Source organism: Oryza sativa, chromosome 11 (assembly GCF_034140825.1).
Source record: "Oryza sativa Japonica Group chromosome 11, ASM3414082v1".
Taxonomy (NCBI): domain Eukaryota; kingdom Viridiplantae; phylum Streptophyta; class Magnoliopsida; order Poales; family Poaceae; genus Oryza; species Oryza sativa.
This window is the reverse complement of record NC_089045.1, coordinates 8136221-8157171: the sequence shown is the minus strand read 5'-3', so window position 1 is coordinate 8157171 and position 20951 is coordinate 8136221. Positions and strand designations below refer to the sequence as shown.

General features: G+C 38.4%; 1 protein-coding gene across 1 annotated transcript; it reads left to right on the top strand.

Annotated features, from left to right (window-relative positions):
• Window positions 1-7173: 7173 nt before the first annotated feature.
• LOC107279244 (putative disease resistance protein RGA3) lies at window positions 7174-12258 on the top strand. Its single transcript, XM_015759712.3, has 2 exons — window positions 7174-8625; window positions 8870-12258. Exon 2 carries the CDS (start codon window positions 9008-9010, stop codon window positions 12017-12019), a length of 3012 nt encoding a protein of 1003 aa, XP_015615198.1. The 5' UTR covers window positions 7174-8625; window positions 8870-9007; the 3' UTR covers window positions 12020-12258.
• The last annotated feature ends 8693 nt before the right edge of the window (window positions 12259-20951 follow it).

Genomic DNA, 20951 nt, shown 5'->3' with positions numbered 1-20951 from the left:
TCTTTGACGCTGTATCCGTCGATCTACTCTGCTATGCTAGCTTGTATCCTCACTACGCTTCTAATGGTGTCATTAATTTGCACTTCTTCTGGGGAATCAATCAAAGATAATATGATCTGCTGCTCAGTGCTGGCATGTTTTTGCCTGGATGTCTATACGATTTTTTTTTTGTTTCATTCTTGATAGTAGCCTTGTTTGATTTTGATTGGTCACTTTCGTTCGTGAGATTGGTGAATCGGTTTTTGCTCAAAATATTGCGCTGTATACATATTAACTTCTATATATTACTACTTTCTTTTTTCAAGAGACTCATGTTAATCAACTGTTCTTAGTCTTAATTGGTTAACAGTGAGTGCTAGAACAATTAAAATGCAGGATTTAGAGTTTACAGTGTAAGATTTAAAAATTAGGTAATTTTATCATACCAACTGATACTACATTTTCTAGTGTGTAAACCTCAATTACCGTAAAATTTCTCTTAAAAATTTCATTGCAAATGTATGAACAGTGCTATTCATAGATAATGTAATAATAATAGTTAATCTGGTTGTTGCATTGGTAATTTTTCGATCACCTTTCCTATTCGAATAATTAATAAACCGCCAGATGAATTCATAGAAGGGTACGTACGTGATTTTCTTTGGCTTTCTGATTAGGATGAACTCCAAGGAATGCCAAGTTGTTTTACTTAACGACCCATTGTTTTGCTTATTCGGGGAATAAGCGAAATTGCATATTTAAAAAAAATAATAATTTATAAATAAAACTTTTATATATGTGTGTTCTTAGCGATTAGAAAAGGCTGAAAAATAAATTTCGTTGAAAAAACCTCAAAATCAACTCCAAATTTAAAGTCGAAAATTCAAATTTTGGCTGATAAGCATAGGTATTAACAATTCTCGCGTGCGTCTTGTTATTATTTTTTGTTTATAAAAGGAAATTTTTTATCCGACCTCTGCATCCAATCGGATATATGCAACCTTTTTAAATTAGGAACTTAGCCTATCAGAACAGGGAGCTTACCAATTCCCACGTGAGTCTTGTTATATGTACATGATGCTACTGCTAAATATCTTTTTAACTGATTATATTCAATACTCCCTCCGTCTCATAACAAACCAACCTCTAGCTATAAATTAAGTTGGTTTTTTTATGGGATGGATGAAGTACTATGTGTTAAGGTTATGGATACCACATACCTCATAGTAGTTGACTAAATCTCAGCAGGACCCACCACATACCATGTCCTATACAGAAACAACCTGCGGATATAGGAGGAGTTCCGGATAAGGAAAGACAACCAGAGTTCTACATGGTAATGACAAGGACTACTCGGATTATATTCATATTGGTTTTCCTAGTTCTACTTAGACAAGGGGACACCTATGGGTATAAATACAAGGCCCCCTAGGAGGAGAGGGAACACACCCACAATCAACATACACGGAACAACAGAAGCCACAACATTCAAGCCAATATACGCCAAGACAAGCCGCCGGATATCGACATCAGAGATATACCTAGATCGACCCTATCCGGTACCTATAGAGGCCGGCCGTAGGGATCTAGCGCTGTCTCTGATCTTGCCGAGCACAAACTCGAGGAGGAAGACTACTCTGTTGTCGGCTACGAGTCAGACCTTCAGACCGCCATGTCGATAACAGTTAGATAGGCTATCCCAAATATTGTACTGGTGTGATTATGATGAATAAGAGCAATACTGGCTTCGGCCAATACGATGTAGGGTTATTACCTAACAATTCAGGGGCCCGAACCTGTATAAAAATCCTCGTCTCCGTCTTTTTACCTCAGTCTCGCATATATCCTAGTACCAACGATCCCCATACCACGCAAATACTAGAATCGCGACATCAAACATCGACAGTGGCGCGCCAGGTAGGGAGATTTTGGTGCTTTAGGATTTCGACGAGATGGGTTCAAAAGATGGATTCTCCAACAACAAGCTACTTGACGACTTCGGCTGTGGGAAGATCTAACCCAACCAAAGTACGTCCTTCGACGAGATCGGAATCATCGCCTTTAACCAAGCTTCAATATCAGATCGATCGACTTCCAACCATCGTACAGATCGAAAGGCGATGTAATCGCTGAGTAAGGCTGAAAAGTACAGGTCTCTTTTTGGACAGCTTCCTTCGGCGACCATGTACGTTTGTTTGCTTTATGGGAGCCGGACTCCGCTGCCTTGCCTGTTTCTTTCCTCGCTACTAATAGATCCCGGCAAGGCAACCAGTGAGCCCATGTACGGCAACAAATACACGATAAAGAAGGCAATGCACAGATCAGAGCCGCTAATACAAAGAGCCATGTGACCAGTCTGTTGATTAATCACATGCGATCTTCAAAATTGGAGTCAGAGCGATACACCTCAGGTGGTTACCGGCCAAGAAAGAAGCAATGTACATCATATACGGACATGTACAGATTGACTAGTACACCAAGATGGATTGCTACGTGCACAGGATGGAAATCAGCACATATACCTATTCGGTGTATGCAAATCAATTAAGGTAATTAGTAGGGTAATTTATTAAGTTAATCTGCTAATTTCGTAGATATATCCGGCATATATCTACACAGGTACGCAACAATTTATCTGCAATTTATCGTACCTATTTTCATATCATACAATATTGTCAGATCAATAGTTTATTATGTCTACCTGGAGCATGTTTTTTATATAATATCTATTGTGCAAGTGTCCCCGATGTTAAATTGACTGCGGTTTAACGCTGGGGCTCGCTCTGTTTTATTCTGTATAAATCATGCTTGTTTACGGTCTACATAATGCCTGATATTTACATCTTCTCGTTATGTCCTGATAATACTAGAAGATCCATGCGGTTTTTTGAGTACATACTCAATATTATCTGCTATATGTTTTGCCTTCTAGAAAATATTTTTCAGAAACAACTGAGCACTCGAGTAGGTTGTGGTCAAGTACACCACATTATCGAGAACGATCTCGACAAATGCAGAGTCGTCGCGCCCAACCTACCAACGAAGACCGACGATCTATCTCATAGCACTGGCCATGGCTGGACTACTCGAGAAAAGGTTGTTAACGGATAATTCCTCGGGAACGCCTCGGCTTGGTCACCCGACATGATTGTGAACGGACATCCGGATATGCTATAAGTTGAGTGTGTGAGTCATGCTGGCTACATGAGACGCACATGTAATAAACCAACTCTAGCACCTCCATTGGTGCCGCAACCTCAGATGGTCGAGGTATGACTACAGCAATAACGCAGCGGTCCTTATACCATGACTTCAAATGATCGAGAGGCACCTACTCACTAGTTCTCAACCAGTCAATCGTAGCGATCTCTCGTACATTTACTTCTAGTGGTTGAGTTACGACTACATTTACCTGGTTCTTGACCAGAGGTGTAGCAATTCTCCCATTACCTCTACTTCAACAAAGTTGATATCAGGTACACAATATCGCCAAGTGTTTTACCCAGAGATCCCTTACCACGATTACACCTAGCGTTGAAACCTATCCTACTGTCCCTTTACGCCGTCTTGACAAGGCCTCCGAGGAACCTAAGGGAACTTCGGCTGGGGACGCCCAGAACCGATAAGGCCTTGTCGGATCCTGTAGAGACAAAAGACCATTAAGATCTGGTCGTGTAAGAGTTCTCGCCGTGCGTATTAACCAAGCCGTGTAATCGGAAATTGGGTTTTCCAACTTCACGGCTAGGGGCTAGAATCAGTGCTTGTTCAATTGAGGCAGGTCAAAGGTCCAAGAGCATTATCTTCCGAGAACGATTTCTCCGACAACAAGGCTGGGGGCTAGGGAGAGTGTATAACTTAACAAACTGACTGATCGAAGTCGGTAAAAGAGTAGACGCTCATATACAAAACATTGGTCTGTAAATTTAATTCATTTTCAGTTTTCCATACATATTATAACATATCACCCTTTGAGCATTCGCTCGGGGGCTATTTCTATCTAATATTCTTTTCTGAGTATTGATTTCAGGAAAATTCTATTTGGCATTATCGAAGACTCCATGTCTCTATGGTTCTATACCAAGATCGACTAAGGCGAGTACGACAAATGTTGACAAGGCTTCGTCGCAGGCTCTGCGCCTTCTCGATTACTTGAGAACGGTTGGTAGATATCGACAAGGAATACGGAATGAAAAGATGGTGTACCCGCCAAGATAAAATTTCTTGACTTCAATCCAAATTCTCGATTACAGCAAGACGGGAGACTTAGTAGTCTGCTTTGTACTTTCTTGGTTAATGTCGGAGATTGACTCAGACAAACCCTTTAGGTGCCCGCACGAGGCTGAAAAAGGAAGTCTAACGTTATCTCTGAACTCACCGAGAACGGTCACGTGAGCTCGATAACAGTTCCTCCAAGGTCTGCAGTTGAGAATATGAACTCACTCATTTGCATTGAAGTCGGGGGCTACTGTCAGGGTTATGGATACCACATACCTCATAGTAGTTGACTAAATCTCGGCAGGACCCACCACATACCATGTCCTATATGGAAACAACCTGCGGATATAGGAGGAGTTCCAGATAAGGAAAGACAACCGGAGTTCTACATGGAAACGACAAGGACTACTCGGATTGTATCCATATTGGTTTCCCTAGTTCTACTTGGACAAGGGGACACCTATGGGTATAAATACAAGGCCCCCTAGGAGGAGAGGGAACACACCCACAATCAACATATACGAAACAACAAAAGCCACTACATAAAAGCCAACATACGCCAAGACAAGCCGCCGGATATCGACATCAGAGATATACCTAGATCGACCATATCCGGTACCTACAGAGGCCGGCCGTAGGGATCTAGCGCTGTCTCTGATCTCGCCGAACACAAACTCGAGGAGGAAGACTACCCTGTTGTCGGCTACGAGTCAGACCTTCAGACCGCCATATCGACAACAGTTAGATAGGCTACCCCAAATATTGTACTGGTGTGATTATGATGAATAAGAGCAATACCGGCTTCGGCCAATAGGATGTAGGGTTGTTACTTGACAATTCAGGGGCCTAAACCTGTATAAAAATCCTCGTCTCTGTCTTTTTACCTCAGTCTCGCATATATTCTAGTACCAACGATCCCTATACTATACAAATACCGGAATCGCGACATCAAACGTCGACACTATGCATGGCAATATCTTTAGTAGATCGAGTTTGATGGAAGTGTTAAATTGGTAAAATGCTGACTGCCTGTCTAACCCTATTTGAGACAATGTTTTGCATATCCTCAGCTATATATCATAATTTTGGTACTGGCTATACATTCCAACATAACCAAAACTAAATAGCTAAATACATGAAAAAATTAATATATTTAAATTAAACAAATTAAGCGACATATATTTATGAGTTTTTGTTTTGCAGGTGTTATTTTACGATGGGGCAATCGGTGGTTCCGGACACTCTCAGTGGTAGTGAGATAGCACTGGTAGCAGGGTTAGTCTCACAGTAGTTTTTATGATAGTTTAGATACACATAGGTGTTCTTGCCTTTGCAACTATAGGGGACAGACTACCGGTAGATGCCAGCAGGGAGTGTCCACTTTGTTTAGCCCTGTTTAGTTCCAAAAACTTTTTCCTCAAAACATCACATCGAATCTTTGGATACATGCATGGAGTATCAAACATAGATAAATTAAAAAACTAATTACATAGTTAGGGGGGAAATCGCGAGACGAATCTTTTGAGCCTAGTTAGTCCATGATTAGCTATAAGTGCTACAGTAACCTACATGTGCTAATGACGGATTAATTATGCTCAAAAGATTCGTCTCGTAGTTTCCAAGCGAGTTATGAAATTAGTTTTTTTATTTGTATCCGAAAACCTCTTCCGACATCCAGTCAAACGTCCGATGTGACATTCAATAATTTTCTTTTCGCCTGGATTACGAGGCTCAGGAGGTGAGAATGTTGTCCTGCGGCCATGTTTTTCACTACCAGTGTGTCGCAGTGGGTTAGGGCTCACCATGCTACCTGCCCTATGTGTAGAGCCGTGGTCTGAGAGCTTATGTGCCCTTGTGTGGCCAATAGATTGAGAGGCTAAATTGTGTATGCTGCGATATATAATTTGGGTTTCTATATTGTCTAGCTTAACACATGTGTATTAATGTTGGCATATGATATAATACTGTCTTTTTTATATTATATACTATTAACTACTAGCAAAATGATTTTCGTAGGTTGCATGTTTTTTTTATTATCTTTTTGCGTATAATAAAATAACCACTACTAAAAATGTGACATATGTGAGGGTGTATAGAGATCATCCCCCTCTCCTTAATGTTGAGATATTTAGTTGGAGAGGAAAATAGAAAGAGGAGAGAGCAAAGAGATGTAGATATTTTCTTCATTATCTCTATTTGTGGTGCTATTGGTTTATTTTTTATTAACTAAATTTGTTCATCGAAGGTAAAAATGGAGAGAGCGTGGATGTTTGTGTTAGTGGCATAATTTTGCTTATTGATAGTTCATTTGGGCATGCCAGATTATTTAGAATAGTTGGTGTAATTAGCCAGTGATTTGCTTAGAAAATCAACTCCATTTATGTATGTAGGAATTTGTGATGCACTAGATGGTTGTGCGTGTAAATTGTAAGGAGGTAGATGTAACCTTGATAAAAGATAAGTGGTTAGTACTAGTAGATTATGTAATTCATCATCAGCAATGATAAGCTCTACTACTTGATACACTCAAGACTCTGATTCATATAAATGTTACATTTTTTTTAATAATTTTTGATATATGTTAAAATGGTTAACCGCATGATTTAATCATACTTTAAAAGTCATTACTCAAGCTTATATATGATGTGACAAAATTTGAATGATTTTGTGACTTGGACCTAGTACTACCTCCGTCCCAAAATAAGTACAATCATGAGTTTCCGCATCCAACTTTGATTGTCCGTCTTATTTGAAATTTTTTTATGATTAGCATTTTTGTTATTATGAGATGATAAAATATGAATAGTACTTTACTCGTGACTTATGTTTTTATTTTTTTCTAAAAGTTTTCAAATAAGACGAACGGTCAAAGTTGGGCGCGAAACCATAGCTGTACTTATTTTGGAACGGAGGAATTAGTATATTTCATTTCATGAAATTGACGCTTTTTTTTTTACACAAATCGCCATCCTCCTCCTCGGCTTCTCCCTCCACGCTCCGCTCTGAGAGCTACTACTTGCTAGTTGTACGGCTTCGATGGCGGCGGCGGCGGCGATGAGTACGATACCCCGTACACCGGCGGTAACGGCAGCTTCCCTCCCTCCTGCGGCCGGCTCCCGGAGCTCCTGCGGCGGGGTCGTCGGCGTCCGTGTCCCCAATCTGCATCGCCAGCGTTTCCCACGACCTCGATCCTCTGCGCCTTGGGCGTCATCCCGTTCATCGATCCGCATCCTCATCATCATCTTGAGGGCTCGATCTGTGTCGCCGCGCTCCGGCCTTAATCGATTCGTTGAGTCATTTGATAAATTCGATGTAAGTAATCTTCAGGCATTGACCATCTTGCTATGATGGATGGGTTTACTTACTGCGTTTGAGAACTAATAGTATTTCCATTGAATTTTGACTAGCTATGATGTAATAATGTTTATGCATGTAATTTAATTGGAATGTTTGCACTCAGTTTCTAATTCTCGTCCCTAAATCGATCAAAGATGCTGCCCCAAATCGATCAAAGATGTTGTGCTTTGTTAACATCACATATCTTCTTTTTTTTTTTCCTGAAGAATGCTTCACATTCCAAACGGCCAAACATACCAGCTACTAGTACTTCTTTTTTCACTGGTAATTTGGGCAACCGAAAATTACAGGTGTATTTTCAGTAAAGGGGAAAAATGTTTTGTTCCTGTTCATAACCATGGGGTTAAGAATCTTAAGATCACACACTCCTGCCACAATAGTAGCAGGCATGCATATTTAATAAAAGTTTTGCATGTTTCACATAAGTGGCGAAGTCAGGAGCAATCGGGTACATAAATATGAAATCTTGTTATATTTATATTTGTGGTACCCTTTTTTTTTTACTAAACGGAGCCTGATAGAAGTCAAGCATCTTCAGACTTCAGTACTACTACTTGCTTCAAACAAATGGTCCAAAGTCAAACATTACTGCAACTTGGAGATTACTTAGAATCTTGATAAGAAAAGTAGAGAGTTTGCAGTAGTAAGTAGGCAGGTAGTGCAATGTCCATGCCTTAGGCTTTCTTGCCTACTGCGAGCTGCGACAGGGGAACTGGAGATTGCATATTTCTCCTCGCATTCAAAGATTTCAAAGGTCAGATCCCGCTTCTTTCTTCTTCGGCTACTTCCTTGTGAATAATTTCCCTGAATTTATCAAGAACCCTTGACTGCTATAACTGGATGTTTAGGTTTGATTCAGTTCAAAGATATCCTTCTATTTGGATGCTTTTTTTCATTTTTGACTCTTGAAACTTGCTCGAATTTGGAGTGCAGGTGTCATTCAAGTGAGCAACAAAGGGATCTTTTCAGATCTATATAGAAGCTTTCCGGATTAATTCATCAGCTTCTGAAGACAAAAGAGAGTTTTCAATGCATGGTGCTGGGCTAAGGCGCTAAACTTGATGTCTTCATCAGGTAAAAGAAAAAATGTTAATTAGGGAAAGCCAATAATAACATTAGTGAAAATTTAGTTTATATCATGTTGGGATGGGCTGGTGGAATTAAACAAAGGATACTATCTGTGTTATGCTGTTCATACTTTTCCCCTCAAAATGATAAATGAATGCAAGTATGGTAAATAAAGTTGATTTCTTTGTGGATAGAGTGGCATGCTTCAACTATTTCACTAAGCTTGTCTTTGAAATTTTGAATGTTTCAGAGCTGTAATTTCTTCTGCCAGATTTTACTGGGTACAACTCAGTTGCTGAATCTGGAAATAGCTTTCAAGATACCCATTGATAAGCACTGTAAATCGATTGGCAACATACAGGAATTTACTTGTTGAGAAGTTTGCTTGATGGCAACCATACTAGATTCTTTTGTTGGATTATGTATAAAAAAGGTACAAGGCATTGTCATGGAAGAGGCAATATTGATACTAGGTGTGGATGAAGAGCTCAAAGAACTGCAGAGGAGGATGAAACAAATACAGTGTTTTCTCCATGATGCAGAGCAGAGGAGGATAGAAGAAGAGGCTGTTAACAATTGGCTTGGTGAGCTGAAGAACGCTATCTATGATGCAGATGATATTATTGACATGGCCAAATTTGAGGGCAGTAAGCTTCTAGCAAATCACTCTTCACTCTCTCCATTGCCGATAAAATATATTTCATGTTGTAACCTCTCTGTTACGTCTTGCGTTCGCAATGTTTGGACTCATCGCAAGATTGCGCTCCAGATTAGAAGGGTCAACTATAATCTTCAGAGGATATCAATTGACAAGACATTTTTAGCACTAGAGAATGTGAAGGCTACTTACAGAGTACTTGCACCAAGTAAGAGACATACATCCCATCTTGTGGAACCCAACCTTGTGGGGAAGGAGATTAAATATGCTACTTCAAGATTGGTGGAAATGATACTTACTCACAGGGAAGAGAAGGCATTCAAGGTTGCAATTGTTGGAACGGGTGGAGTTGGAAAGACAACACTAGCTCAAAACATATACAATGATCAAAGAGTGAAAGGTAATTTTAGCAAACATGCCTGGATATGTGTTTCTCAAGAATATTCTGAAGTTAACCTTTTGAAAGAATTACTTCGGAATATGGGAGTACATGAAAGGCAAGGTGAAACTGTTGGAGAGCTCCAAAGCAAGCTTGCTTCTACCATTAAAGATGAAAGCTTATTTGTTGTATTGGATGATGTATGGCAGTCCGAGGTATGGACAAATGTGGTACGAACTCCATTTCATGATGCTGCTAAAGCAACAATTTTAGTAACAGCTCGAGATGAGTTGGTTGTGCGAAGAGTCGGAGCAGAGCATCTCCATCGAGTTGAGATGATGTCGACAGATGTTGGGTGGGAGCTACTTTGGAAGAGTATGAATATCAAAGAAGAGAAAGAAGTGGAAACCTTGCAACACATAGGGACCAAGATTGTCAGCAAATGTGGTGGTCTTCCTCTTGCAATCAAGGTTATTGCTAGTGTTCTAGCAACCAAGGAGAAGACCAAGAACACATGGGAAAAAGTTATAGAAAGCAGTGCATGGTCTATGAGCAAGCTTCCAGCTGAACTTAGAGGTGCTTTGTACCTAAGTTATGATGATCTACCACACAATCTAAAGCAGTGCTTCCTTTATTGTGCTCTCTATGTCGAAGGTCAGATGATGCATCATGCTGATCTTGTGCGGTTTTGGGTTGCAGAAGGCTTTGTCGAAGAGCAAGAAGGCCAGTTACTAGAAGATACAGCAGAAGAATATTACCATGAGTTAATTTGTAGGCACCTTCTTGAACCAGATCCTTTTTATTTCGATCACTACAGGTGCAAAATGCATGATCTCTTGAGGTATCTTGCTCAACATTTATCAAGAGAAGAGTGCTATTTTGATCAACTACCTTTAGAGCCTACTACTTGGTCTAAACTGAGACGTATTTCGATTGTCAACAAAACAGATATGTTATCAAGTGTGGTTGAAAAAGGTCACTGCAGAGTAAGGACTTTGATGTTTTGCATGTCACCAAACATAGATAGTGATGTCTTCATGAGGTTTCCACATCTTCGAGTTTTGGACTTGACTGGCTCAATTGTACAAAGAATTCCAGATAGCATCAACAGCTTGATCCATCTACGTTTGCTTGATCTTGATGCTACCGATATATCTTGTCTTCCAGACTCCATCGGTTCTCTCACAAACCTGCAAATATTGAACTTGCAGAGGTGCTATGCATTGCATGATCTTCCAATGGCAATCACCAAGCTGTGCAGTTTAAGGTGCCTTGGTCTTGACGATACACCAATAAACCAGGTGCCAAGAGGAATAAATAAGTTGTCATTACTTAATGATCTACAAGGGTTCCCTGTTGGTCATAGCTATGTTAACACCAGAAAGCAAGATGGATGGAACTTGGAAGAGCTGGGTCATCTTTCGGAAATGAAGAGACTTGGCATGATAAGATTGGAAAATGCCATGCCTTGTGGTACTTCATCACTACTAGACAAGAAACACCTCAAATTCTTAAATCTACGCTGCACTACACACACAAAGGAGTCATATACCATGGAAGATATTACCAATATTGAGAATGTTTTTGACGAACTAAAACCTCCATGCAACCTGGAAGATCTTAGTATTGCTGGATCCTTTGGTCAAAGGTATCCTACCTGGCTCGGCGCCGATTTATCTTCGCTGAAAATCTTGCGACTCATAGATTGCGCATCTTGGGCACATCTTCCGGCGGTTGGTCAGCTGCCTAACTTGAAGTGTCTGAAGATCATGGGAGCATCTGCTGTAACCAAGATTGGACCTGAATTTCTTTGTGACAAGACAGCTACTCCCAGGTTCTTGGGGACAATAGCCTTTCCCAAGCTTGAATGGTTAGTCATATCAGATATGCCCAATTGGGAGGAGTGGTCATTCACTGAAGAAGTAGTAGGAGCTTCAGATGGAAAGAGTTGTACTGAAAACAACAAAATGGTTTTGCAAGTGATGCCTCTTTTGCAGAAATTGGAACTTGGAGACTGTCCAAAGCTTAGAGCTCTTCCTCAGCAGCTAGCGCAGGCGACCAGTTTGAAATGGCTCCACATAGAGAGGGCTCAAGCTTTGAAGGTGGTGGAAGACCTTACTTTCCTTTCTGACTCCCTTTTACTCAGCAAGTGTGAAGGTTTGGAGAGATTGTCAAATCTTCCTCAAGTTAGAACTTTGTATGTATCTGAATGTCCTGCTTTACGGTGGGCCCAGAAGCTGGATTGTGTTCAACAATTGTGGTTATCAAAGGATTTGCAGATGGAATTTCCCCTTTGGTTATCTTTACTTAAACAACGGTATCAACAACTTCATGGAGAGGAATTAGATCTCTACACATGGTGATAACAAATGATCAGTTAGAGCAAACTTATTAATAATCTTCTGTTGTGTATGTTCTTTTTCTTCTTCTTGTTTTTTTTTTTTACCTTCCTCGCCCTTCTTTTCTGTTGCTTTTAAGTTTGCTACCTCATGTATTTGAACATGTACTGTATATAACTAAGAAAGGTGTTTACAGAACATTATGAATATGATTGTTTTCTCTAAAGCGGAATGAATATATTTCATTGACATGGTTAAGATCATACCTTGCTTCAATGTCTTTAGAACAATGGCTATCCATTCCCCCATGAAAACAGAGAAAATGTTTGTGATCCTGTAATATTCATGTTGCCCCCAATATCATTGTTGTATCTCTTTCTATGAGGAAATTCCCCAGAAATGCTTTTCCAAATTATATTCACTCAAATTTTGGGCATGTTCCATTTCCATAAGAATCGACAAAAAAAATCATTGTGTTCCGAAGGGCCCTCAGAAGACCATTAACATTTTACTGACAATAGGATAAGGAAATTAATCCTTCCCAACTGCAGTGTTGTCCCCAATTAATTTAGCTGAAGATCAATGGACACATACAGGGGTTGGCCCATCTGTGATCTAGCTAGCAATTAATCTGATTAATTATACCATCATCTGAACCTGATCAGCCACTGTTCTTTGCATAAGTTTTTTGTCAGACTTGACCCATGTAATGATATGATATATATTCTGGGCAAGCAAGCTGCCCGATTTGTGCCATTGCCAGTTATTTGTCACACACACCTAACGAGATAATAATTGAGGTTGATCCAATATTATCCTGTCTGCTGTCAGCATATGCAGGCCCTGATCACTAATTGGACCCAGCTCAGGATTCAAATTTAATCATGTGTGATTTTCAAAACATTTGGTTTCACAGTATACATTGTTACAACTAAATATCAATAAATTATTTTCATCTCTTTCTCATAAGATTAAAGCAGTAGGGACAAGTGGTTTTACATTTTTTTTAAATAAAACAGTGGGTCAGGATCATCTGACTGATTATAAATATATTAGTAATAAGAAAGTAACATTACAGTAAGTGTACTGTAGAGCTAAATTAAATAATTGTATATATGAATTCTACTAGCTTGTATTAGACTTTTGCATGATATTTGGATCTTTTTTTACTTGACGTTTTTTTATTTATTTAGGGACTTCGGGATATGACTTTGACCATTACTTTGTGAATTTAAATTAATTTATAACAATAATATTATGAAAGAATTTATGTGATGAATATAATTGTATAATTATATTTAACACAAACTTATATAGTTTTAAACATATTAATGGCCTTTGATGGTTACGGATACTGGAATGTCAGGTAAAGAAGATAAAGAATGGAGGTAGTATATGAGATTGGTAAAATGAATAATCAGCCTTTGATTCATGATTTCATTTCATCGAGCGAGATTGTGACGGTTGCTTTTTTGATTATTGAGAATATAAATGACTATTTTGAGACATAGATTTACTAGATTTGCTGTCTTCTCGTACAGAAAAAGGGGAAAAATTCATTGGTCGATGGGGTTGGTGTTACCTTGGAACAGAGAAAAGATACACGATCTCATAACTAGATTGGGTAGCATAGTGGTGTGCAGAAATAGAATGTTTGCTACTCCATTAGTCATGATTACAATGGAAGAAAAAAAGAACTAGGAGAGCACGTGTGCTATATCGTTGCTCTTTGTTTTCATGCTTCAACTGTGCCTCTTTTGATCTTTCCATGTAGCTAAGCTTTCATTGTGTGGCTGTATTGTGCATATATATGGTGACATTTTTTCTAGAGTAAAATGCATGGATGGTTATTTCATTTGTTTAGGTGTGTCATATAGGTCACTCTACTTTTAAAATATACATATACATCACTAATTAATGTAATTTAAGTGGCTCATTTGCTCATCTAACTGTCCACATGAGTATACTTTGTACACGTGGTATGCCACCTGTGATTGAAAACAATTACTTTTGAACATGCGCAGAAAACAGTACGTGTATTTTCCCCTTTCTCATAGCACTAGCATTTGGAAATACACGAAATTAGAGGTACTATAACCTAATCATTTCACTTGTGCCTGTTTTGATGAGTTCGTCTATATCTTAGTCCTCTCTCTCACTTACTATCAAACCCAACGGCGACAATCAATGAATACAAACAGTGACGGAGGCAAAATCCTAGGCGGAGGCAGCGATGACAAGCTATGACTATAAACAGTGATGAAGGCAAAATCTTATGAGGTAGCGGCTGTGGATGTGTAGATGTAATTTTTTTTTTCAATCCTAGGTGGCATCCTATATATACAAGGTGTGCTCACGTGGAAAGTTAAATGGCTAAATGACTCATTTAATTCGCATTAGTGATTAAGATGTGTATTTTGAAAGTAGAATAACATATATGATACACCTGAACAAGTTGGATGACCCTCCATGCATTTGACTCTTTTTTTTTAATGAAGGATGGTTAGAATTACTTACTAAATTGCTTGTTATATTGAAGATATTTTTTTTCTGTAAGGTGTCATATTTCTTCAATTGATGGATATTTAGGCATGCATCAAGTTGGATTCTATGTGTTTTTTTCTATATAATGGTCAACATGCGAAAATCAGAATTTTGCAGGAGCCTACTTAGGAGATCCGCTTGCGAAAAATACTGGGAACTAAATATAAAGAACAAATCCTCTCACTATTTCAGCTCTCCTCTCTTATCCTCTCCTCCCCCTCTCTCTCACACACACACTCTCACTCTTCTCTTATCCTCTCCTCCCCCATCTCTCTATCTCTCACTCTCTTATCCTTTCCTTCCCCTCTCGTGCGGCAATGGACTGGAACGGCCAGCGGGTCAGCCACCGGCAGCGGGCAAGAGCTTCCAACGCTGGGCTGGAGTGCCGACGAGCTCGACAATGGATCTCGCACGAAGGTGCGCGGCGAGCTCGGGTGGCGGCAGTGACACCGCCCCATGTGGATCTGTCGGCGGCAGCCCTCCCTCGCGCGGATCCAGCAGTGGGGGCCCTCGGTAGCGGCAGCGCGGGATGGTGGCTGGCTCACAGGCTACGGCAACGGCTGATCCGACGACGATGATGATGGTGGGCGGTGGATCCGACGAAGACGATGACGGCGGACCGCGAACACCATGACAATGACGACACCGGTGGTGGCGGCAACGATGATGTTAGGCTTTTGGCCGGCGGCGGGCTAGGGTTCGACCGATTTGGTGTTTCGTGATTTCATTTTATTTTATTTGTGAAAATTATTTTCGTGTGCGCTCGGTATAAGTGACCGCATGCGAAAAGACACCTTGGGTGCATGCAGGCTGCTTAGCCGCATGCAAACATCGATTTTGTTGTAGTGTGGGATACCAAAATTTTGTACTTAACTCGGTAATTATGATCCACAATATTCACTTAATTTTCTTAAATGAATTATTGGTCCAATAGAAAAAGATAGTACACCCTCCATTTTATATTATAAGTTGTTTGACTTTTTTCCTAGTTAAACTTTGTTAAGTTCGACCAAGTTTATAGAAAAATCTAGCAACATCTAAAATATTAAATTAGTTTCATTAGATCTAATATTGCATATATTTTGATAATATTATTGTTTTGTGTTGAAAATACTAATTTATTTTTTATAAGTTCGATCAAATTTATAGAAGTTTGATTAGAAAAATAGTCAGATGACTTATAATATAAAACGGAGGGAGTAATAACGTTTAGTCCAAAAATTCTAGCCAAAAGTGCTTCCTTGATATGTGTGGAAAGATGGATAAGGAATCCGGACCTATGGCATGATAAGCATGGATAAGCATAGAGATAAAGGGAAAGAAATGGTTGTGTAGTTATGCTCAGGCTTAGGTTTATCTCTTTATCTCTCATATATGAGGTGGAGAACAACGAACAAATTATGGCTAACAAGTGTAGTTTTGGTTGATTCCTGTGCCCTTCTTGACATGTGTGCTGTCTAGTTGTGCAAATCCTCCAAATAAACTTAAAACATTGTTCGTCACATGACATGTTATTTGGTTTGCTATATAAATTATGCATATTTCAGTTTAGTCTATTTTCTTTTACTTCAGCCACTTCTACTCAATGCATCCTAAATCTCAACATACAAATATATCACATTATGCACTAACAATGATTACATCTTAAAACTCATACAAGTGTACCGCATCATCCCTACATATATTATTTTCATTATATTTTAACATATCATTATTCATTATTTCTAAAATATTTAACATACATTATCCACCCATTTTATAGTAAAGCATGGGATATCATCTAGTTAATTAATTGAGTTTGTCTCACCAATTAACATAATATCAGCCCTTCTATTTCAACTGATAATGACTCAAGCTCCATGTCTCCACCTAATTTGAATCTGGAAGCACACAGAAGTTGGATACGTACTGATAGGAAAGCTAGAGTTTTTAATTGGACCTCCGAACGCTAAACCATTTATAATATTAGTACTAACTAGATAGGTACCCAGCGCGTTGAGATTTCTGTGATAAAATAGTATATATGAGTTGTTAAAATTTCTATCTTACTTACTATATGATTTTCTTTCATGTGCTTATATGTTTGCACCTCGATTAATTATCCAAAGGTTATAAATGGTTGTGTTGTATGATGTGGCTTTTGGGGAGATGAGATACAATTTACACCCTTGATGAATCATTCAAAGGCTAAAAACAATTCAGGTGATGTGGCTTCATGAAGATAGAATTAACATTAACTATATTTAGTGGGGATGAACTTTATAGATATATAGGATTAATGATAGTGCGAAAAACAAAGTAAATCTTAACATGGCGAAAAATTGAAGATTTCAGTGTTAAGAATAATATTATGCCACTGCTTAATGTAAAAATAAAAAGGTTCCCTTCTTTTCAGCTCCTGCATGGATGACTCCATATATGCTTATAGTACTCCGTATGCCATCTTTCTAGAGGAATCATCACGAATATACTATGCAAAACAGAGTGTCTAGAGAATTATATTGATGATGCTACATCATCCTACTACAAAATTGAAGTTCTAATAGCTTAGTCAATATAATGTGGTAATTGAAGTTCTGATAGATTAGTGAATTCTATAACTACCGATTTGGGGAAGCAATATCAACAATCTGTTTGCCAACTAAAGACGACAGCTAAAAGCATGGCAATTCCTTCACAATGTCTGAACTTCAAAGTCGTTATCAACACCAAGAGTCCGAGACAATTAATATGATCAAGAAAATCAATTCACACATTAAAAATAAAAAACAAAGAATAGTGATTCAGCCCGCAATTGCTATATAAAAAGGGCCCTTGGAGACTGTTAGGTTTTGTGGCTCCAGTGTGTTAAGTACTAGACAGCCAAGACATATATAGGAGCAAAGTTTGTCACAATAGTTAAAGTAAGGGGTCCAATATATATCACAATATATTTTGGCACTTTCAAGTGAACACATTTCAACCAAATATAGGGAAAGAGATATGGCACCAAGGGAAGTGGCAACAATGAATGGATTATGTCTGTTTGCATCAAAATCAAATATCTACACAAACTAGTACATATGGCTCACCAAACAATAATAAAATAACTGCAAATGCATGAAAACAATGTGCTATTAGAAGAATACACCGACAGAGTCCAAATATCCCAATAAAAGTATGCAACAACATTTTATCTTCATATAAACCAACAATTTGGAGGGTTTTCCAACAATTTGTAGGACTTTAAAAATTAAACATACAATTTTCAATGGTGTATTTAAGCAACTTTTCAACTTGAGCCTCAACATTTTAACTAGAAAATTAAACAAAAATCTTATATCAATCGGCATTTCAAGCAAACCTTTAAATAGTAAGGTAATCACTGCTTCACTTGGGCAGAAGACCAAGCGGCACCACATGGCTATGGGATTTATGGTTGGTGTATTGGGCTTATAGGAAAACATGTCTTATCATGCGCTTGCCCACCCTAAGCCCATAGTCCTATACTCATTCGTCAACTCCAGCGGCGTGGCCTCTTCTTCAGTTGCTGCTGAAGAGAAAGAAGCCCAGGGTATGACAATGTTTGCCAGCCTTGCCAAACCTTGCCTTATTGGTGGGTTCATCCATGTCCATGGCCTAGTTTTACTAATATTGGAAAGTTACCTGAATTGATTTAACGATTGAGGAACTCATGTAGAGAATTGAGGTAGTGAAAAATAGCTAGAAATGGCACAATGGTTGGAATAATCTCAAAGTAGATTAGTTTTCATGAAGTACAAGTCTAGCTAGATTTGGTATGCAGGTGTTGTGCGGTCGCTAGATCATACATTGGCACGTGCAAAGTGGCAACCTCACAAGGTCACCGAATTTTTATGTTTTGATCCAAGCCAATAGGTTATAATATATGTTTGAGGGCATTCTCATCCCATTTTCTAAAGTTTCCTTCGTCCTCCTTCAATGATCTAGATAGAATATGGTTTTCCTGGCTATGATAAGTGTTCGACTAGTAATCACAATCGTCTTAAAGACCTGGAGTTTATAACGATGATGTGATTTCATTTTTTACATTTAATTAAGAAAACAAAACTGTTGCATCAGGACACAACGTTTTTCTTAGACTCAAACAAAGCGCCACCATCGTTGTCTATTGGTAAGATTCATCGGTCATCCATATATCCATCTTATCACCCCTCCCTCTCCCCCCATAAGCCTACCCATTATTGATTGCACACATTTCTTGCTTGTTACAGAGGGCATAGCTACAAAGGGATACTAGATCTATCGATAGATGTCCTAATGTACATAGAAGGTCACTGTCCGCCATGTGGACAAGCAAAGCATAGTGGAGACCCCTTGCAATGAATTATAAAATATATGGCATTGGGTGAAAATTAAGGTGGGTATAGCCTTGGTCCGTTATGTAACTTTAGTCAATATACATAACCAAAAGTGGAATTTACTGTCTGTTGTTCGATGACATTTTAAATAGAAGGTCCCATTATATGTATAGGACCAACGCCTCAGGTTTTTAGGTATGGCCATGGAAAGATCCCAATCAATAATCAATGGTGGGTTCAAATATTTTCTAGAGCCTGGTAGAACAAACATCAGCTAGCCATCAAGGGTAAACTTTGGCAAAGCGCATACACTGAACTAGACAATGGGTTAATGAACCGAAGAGGTTGCTCCTGGGGACCCAATGTCAGTAATGGTTTCCAACTTGCAAAGCTGCATCTGAAATAAGTTGACTATACTGATGTACATATTTGCAAACGTTAGAATTGCATGATGCATTTGCACTACATTAATTCGCTTATTTGTGCATGTAATGATGTAGATATGAAAAATTAGTCATGCAACATTGAATTTATATCACATTTTGTCTTTTGTGAGAGGTGCTACAATGTCAACTGAATTAGACTACTACAATGCATGACTATTGAGGAAACGTGTGTACTGATACAAACACACACATATTTGGAGTCGTCATAGAGACCTAGAAGCTTTCAATTTTGTTGTCTTTGAGTTTTGTCAAAGTGACTTCCCTATAGAAAGTCTATTGAGGAATTAATTTGAGTTATTTAAATATTTTGTGCATGCATGCCAAGTGCCGAACCATGTTTTGATTTTGAAATCCATTTGGCATCTTTTGGTGATCTGGAGTGCAACGTGTAATTTATATATATAATAATTACTATGTCATATCTCACAGATATGGCCATCTCATTACTTGCCATTATAGTATCAACCTTCTCCATTTGCCTTTATGATATCCACCTTCTCCATTTGTCTTTATATATCAACCTTCTCCCCGCCTTAGTTCTTCATTGAGCCATATCTATAGCTAAACAAGGTTCTATCTCCTCCTTCTTCTCTATTTTAAGTGATAGGTTAGTACAATTTAGATCTTTTAATCTTTGTACTCATGGTTTTCCTATGGTTTTTTTCTTCACAAATATGTCATCTTGACCTTGTAGGGTATTGGAACTTGATGACTCTTTGATGCTGTGACATGACTTCTTCTTTTCAATTGTAGAGGTATAACTCAATTCAACGCAAAATGTTTCTCTTGGATTTTTTTTTTGTTGTTTGTTCTAATATGTGTACTATCCTCTATTTCTTGTATTGTTATTTCAATATTCTGTTGTTTTTTTATGAAGATGAAATTCCGTTCTTAGCAAAATAGAAGATTATTTTTTAGGTTTCGAGTATATGATCTTACTCCACAAGTTAGTTTTCCCTAGGAATTAGGCATATAGATAGCAAAATCTTGGATATTTCTAACTTTTCCTCAAAAAAAGGAGAAGAGAGTTGGGTATGAAGATGGATTGAGAGGTTGATATATGGGTAGCACATAATATTTAATTTTATTTACTACTTACAGTTGGGTTTTCCATGTTATCAAAAGCAAACTCATGTTGGCACCTAGTTCGACGAAAAACCGAGGAGAATGTCTTCAAGGGCCATGTGAGGGGGGATTAGGAATCTAGTTAGTTTCCTACTACACTGAAATATAAACTAAAACAAAAGTTGAGGGGATAAAAGGACTTATTTGTATTTCCGTAAAGGACTTGTTTATTTCTTTAATACTTTAATACCAAAATGTATGCATTGCAGTTTTTATGAAAAACCATGTTTCTATATCTGAAAAATTAGTTGTGTTCCTAAACAAAACATATCTTCAGGATTTTCCCCAGCATGTGTCACATGTAGGCCCAAAACTGAAGAGCTAGTGACACATGCCGGACCAAAAAGTGCGTTACACACAAATGTGAGTAGGGGTCTAGAGTCTAGTTTCATACTTTTATGTTGAAATATTATCTCAAACAAAAGTTAAAAGTCAAAAAGACTTCTATTTGTTTAATACTTCTCCTAAGATATTTTACACTTGCATCAAATATTTTAGAAAAAATCCTTTAATACTTCAACC

Coding starts and splice junctions, on each gene's coding strand:
- LOC107279244 (XM_015759712.3), top strand. CDS start 9,008: ATGGCAACCATACTAGATTCTTTTGTTGGATTATGTATAAAAAAGGTA.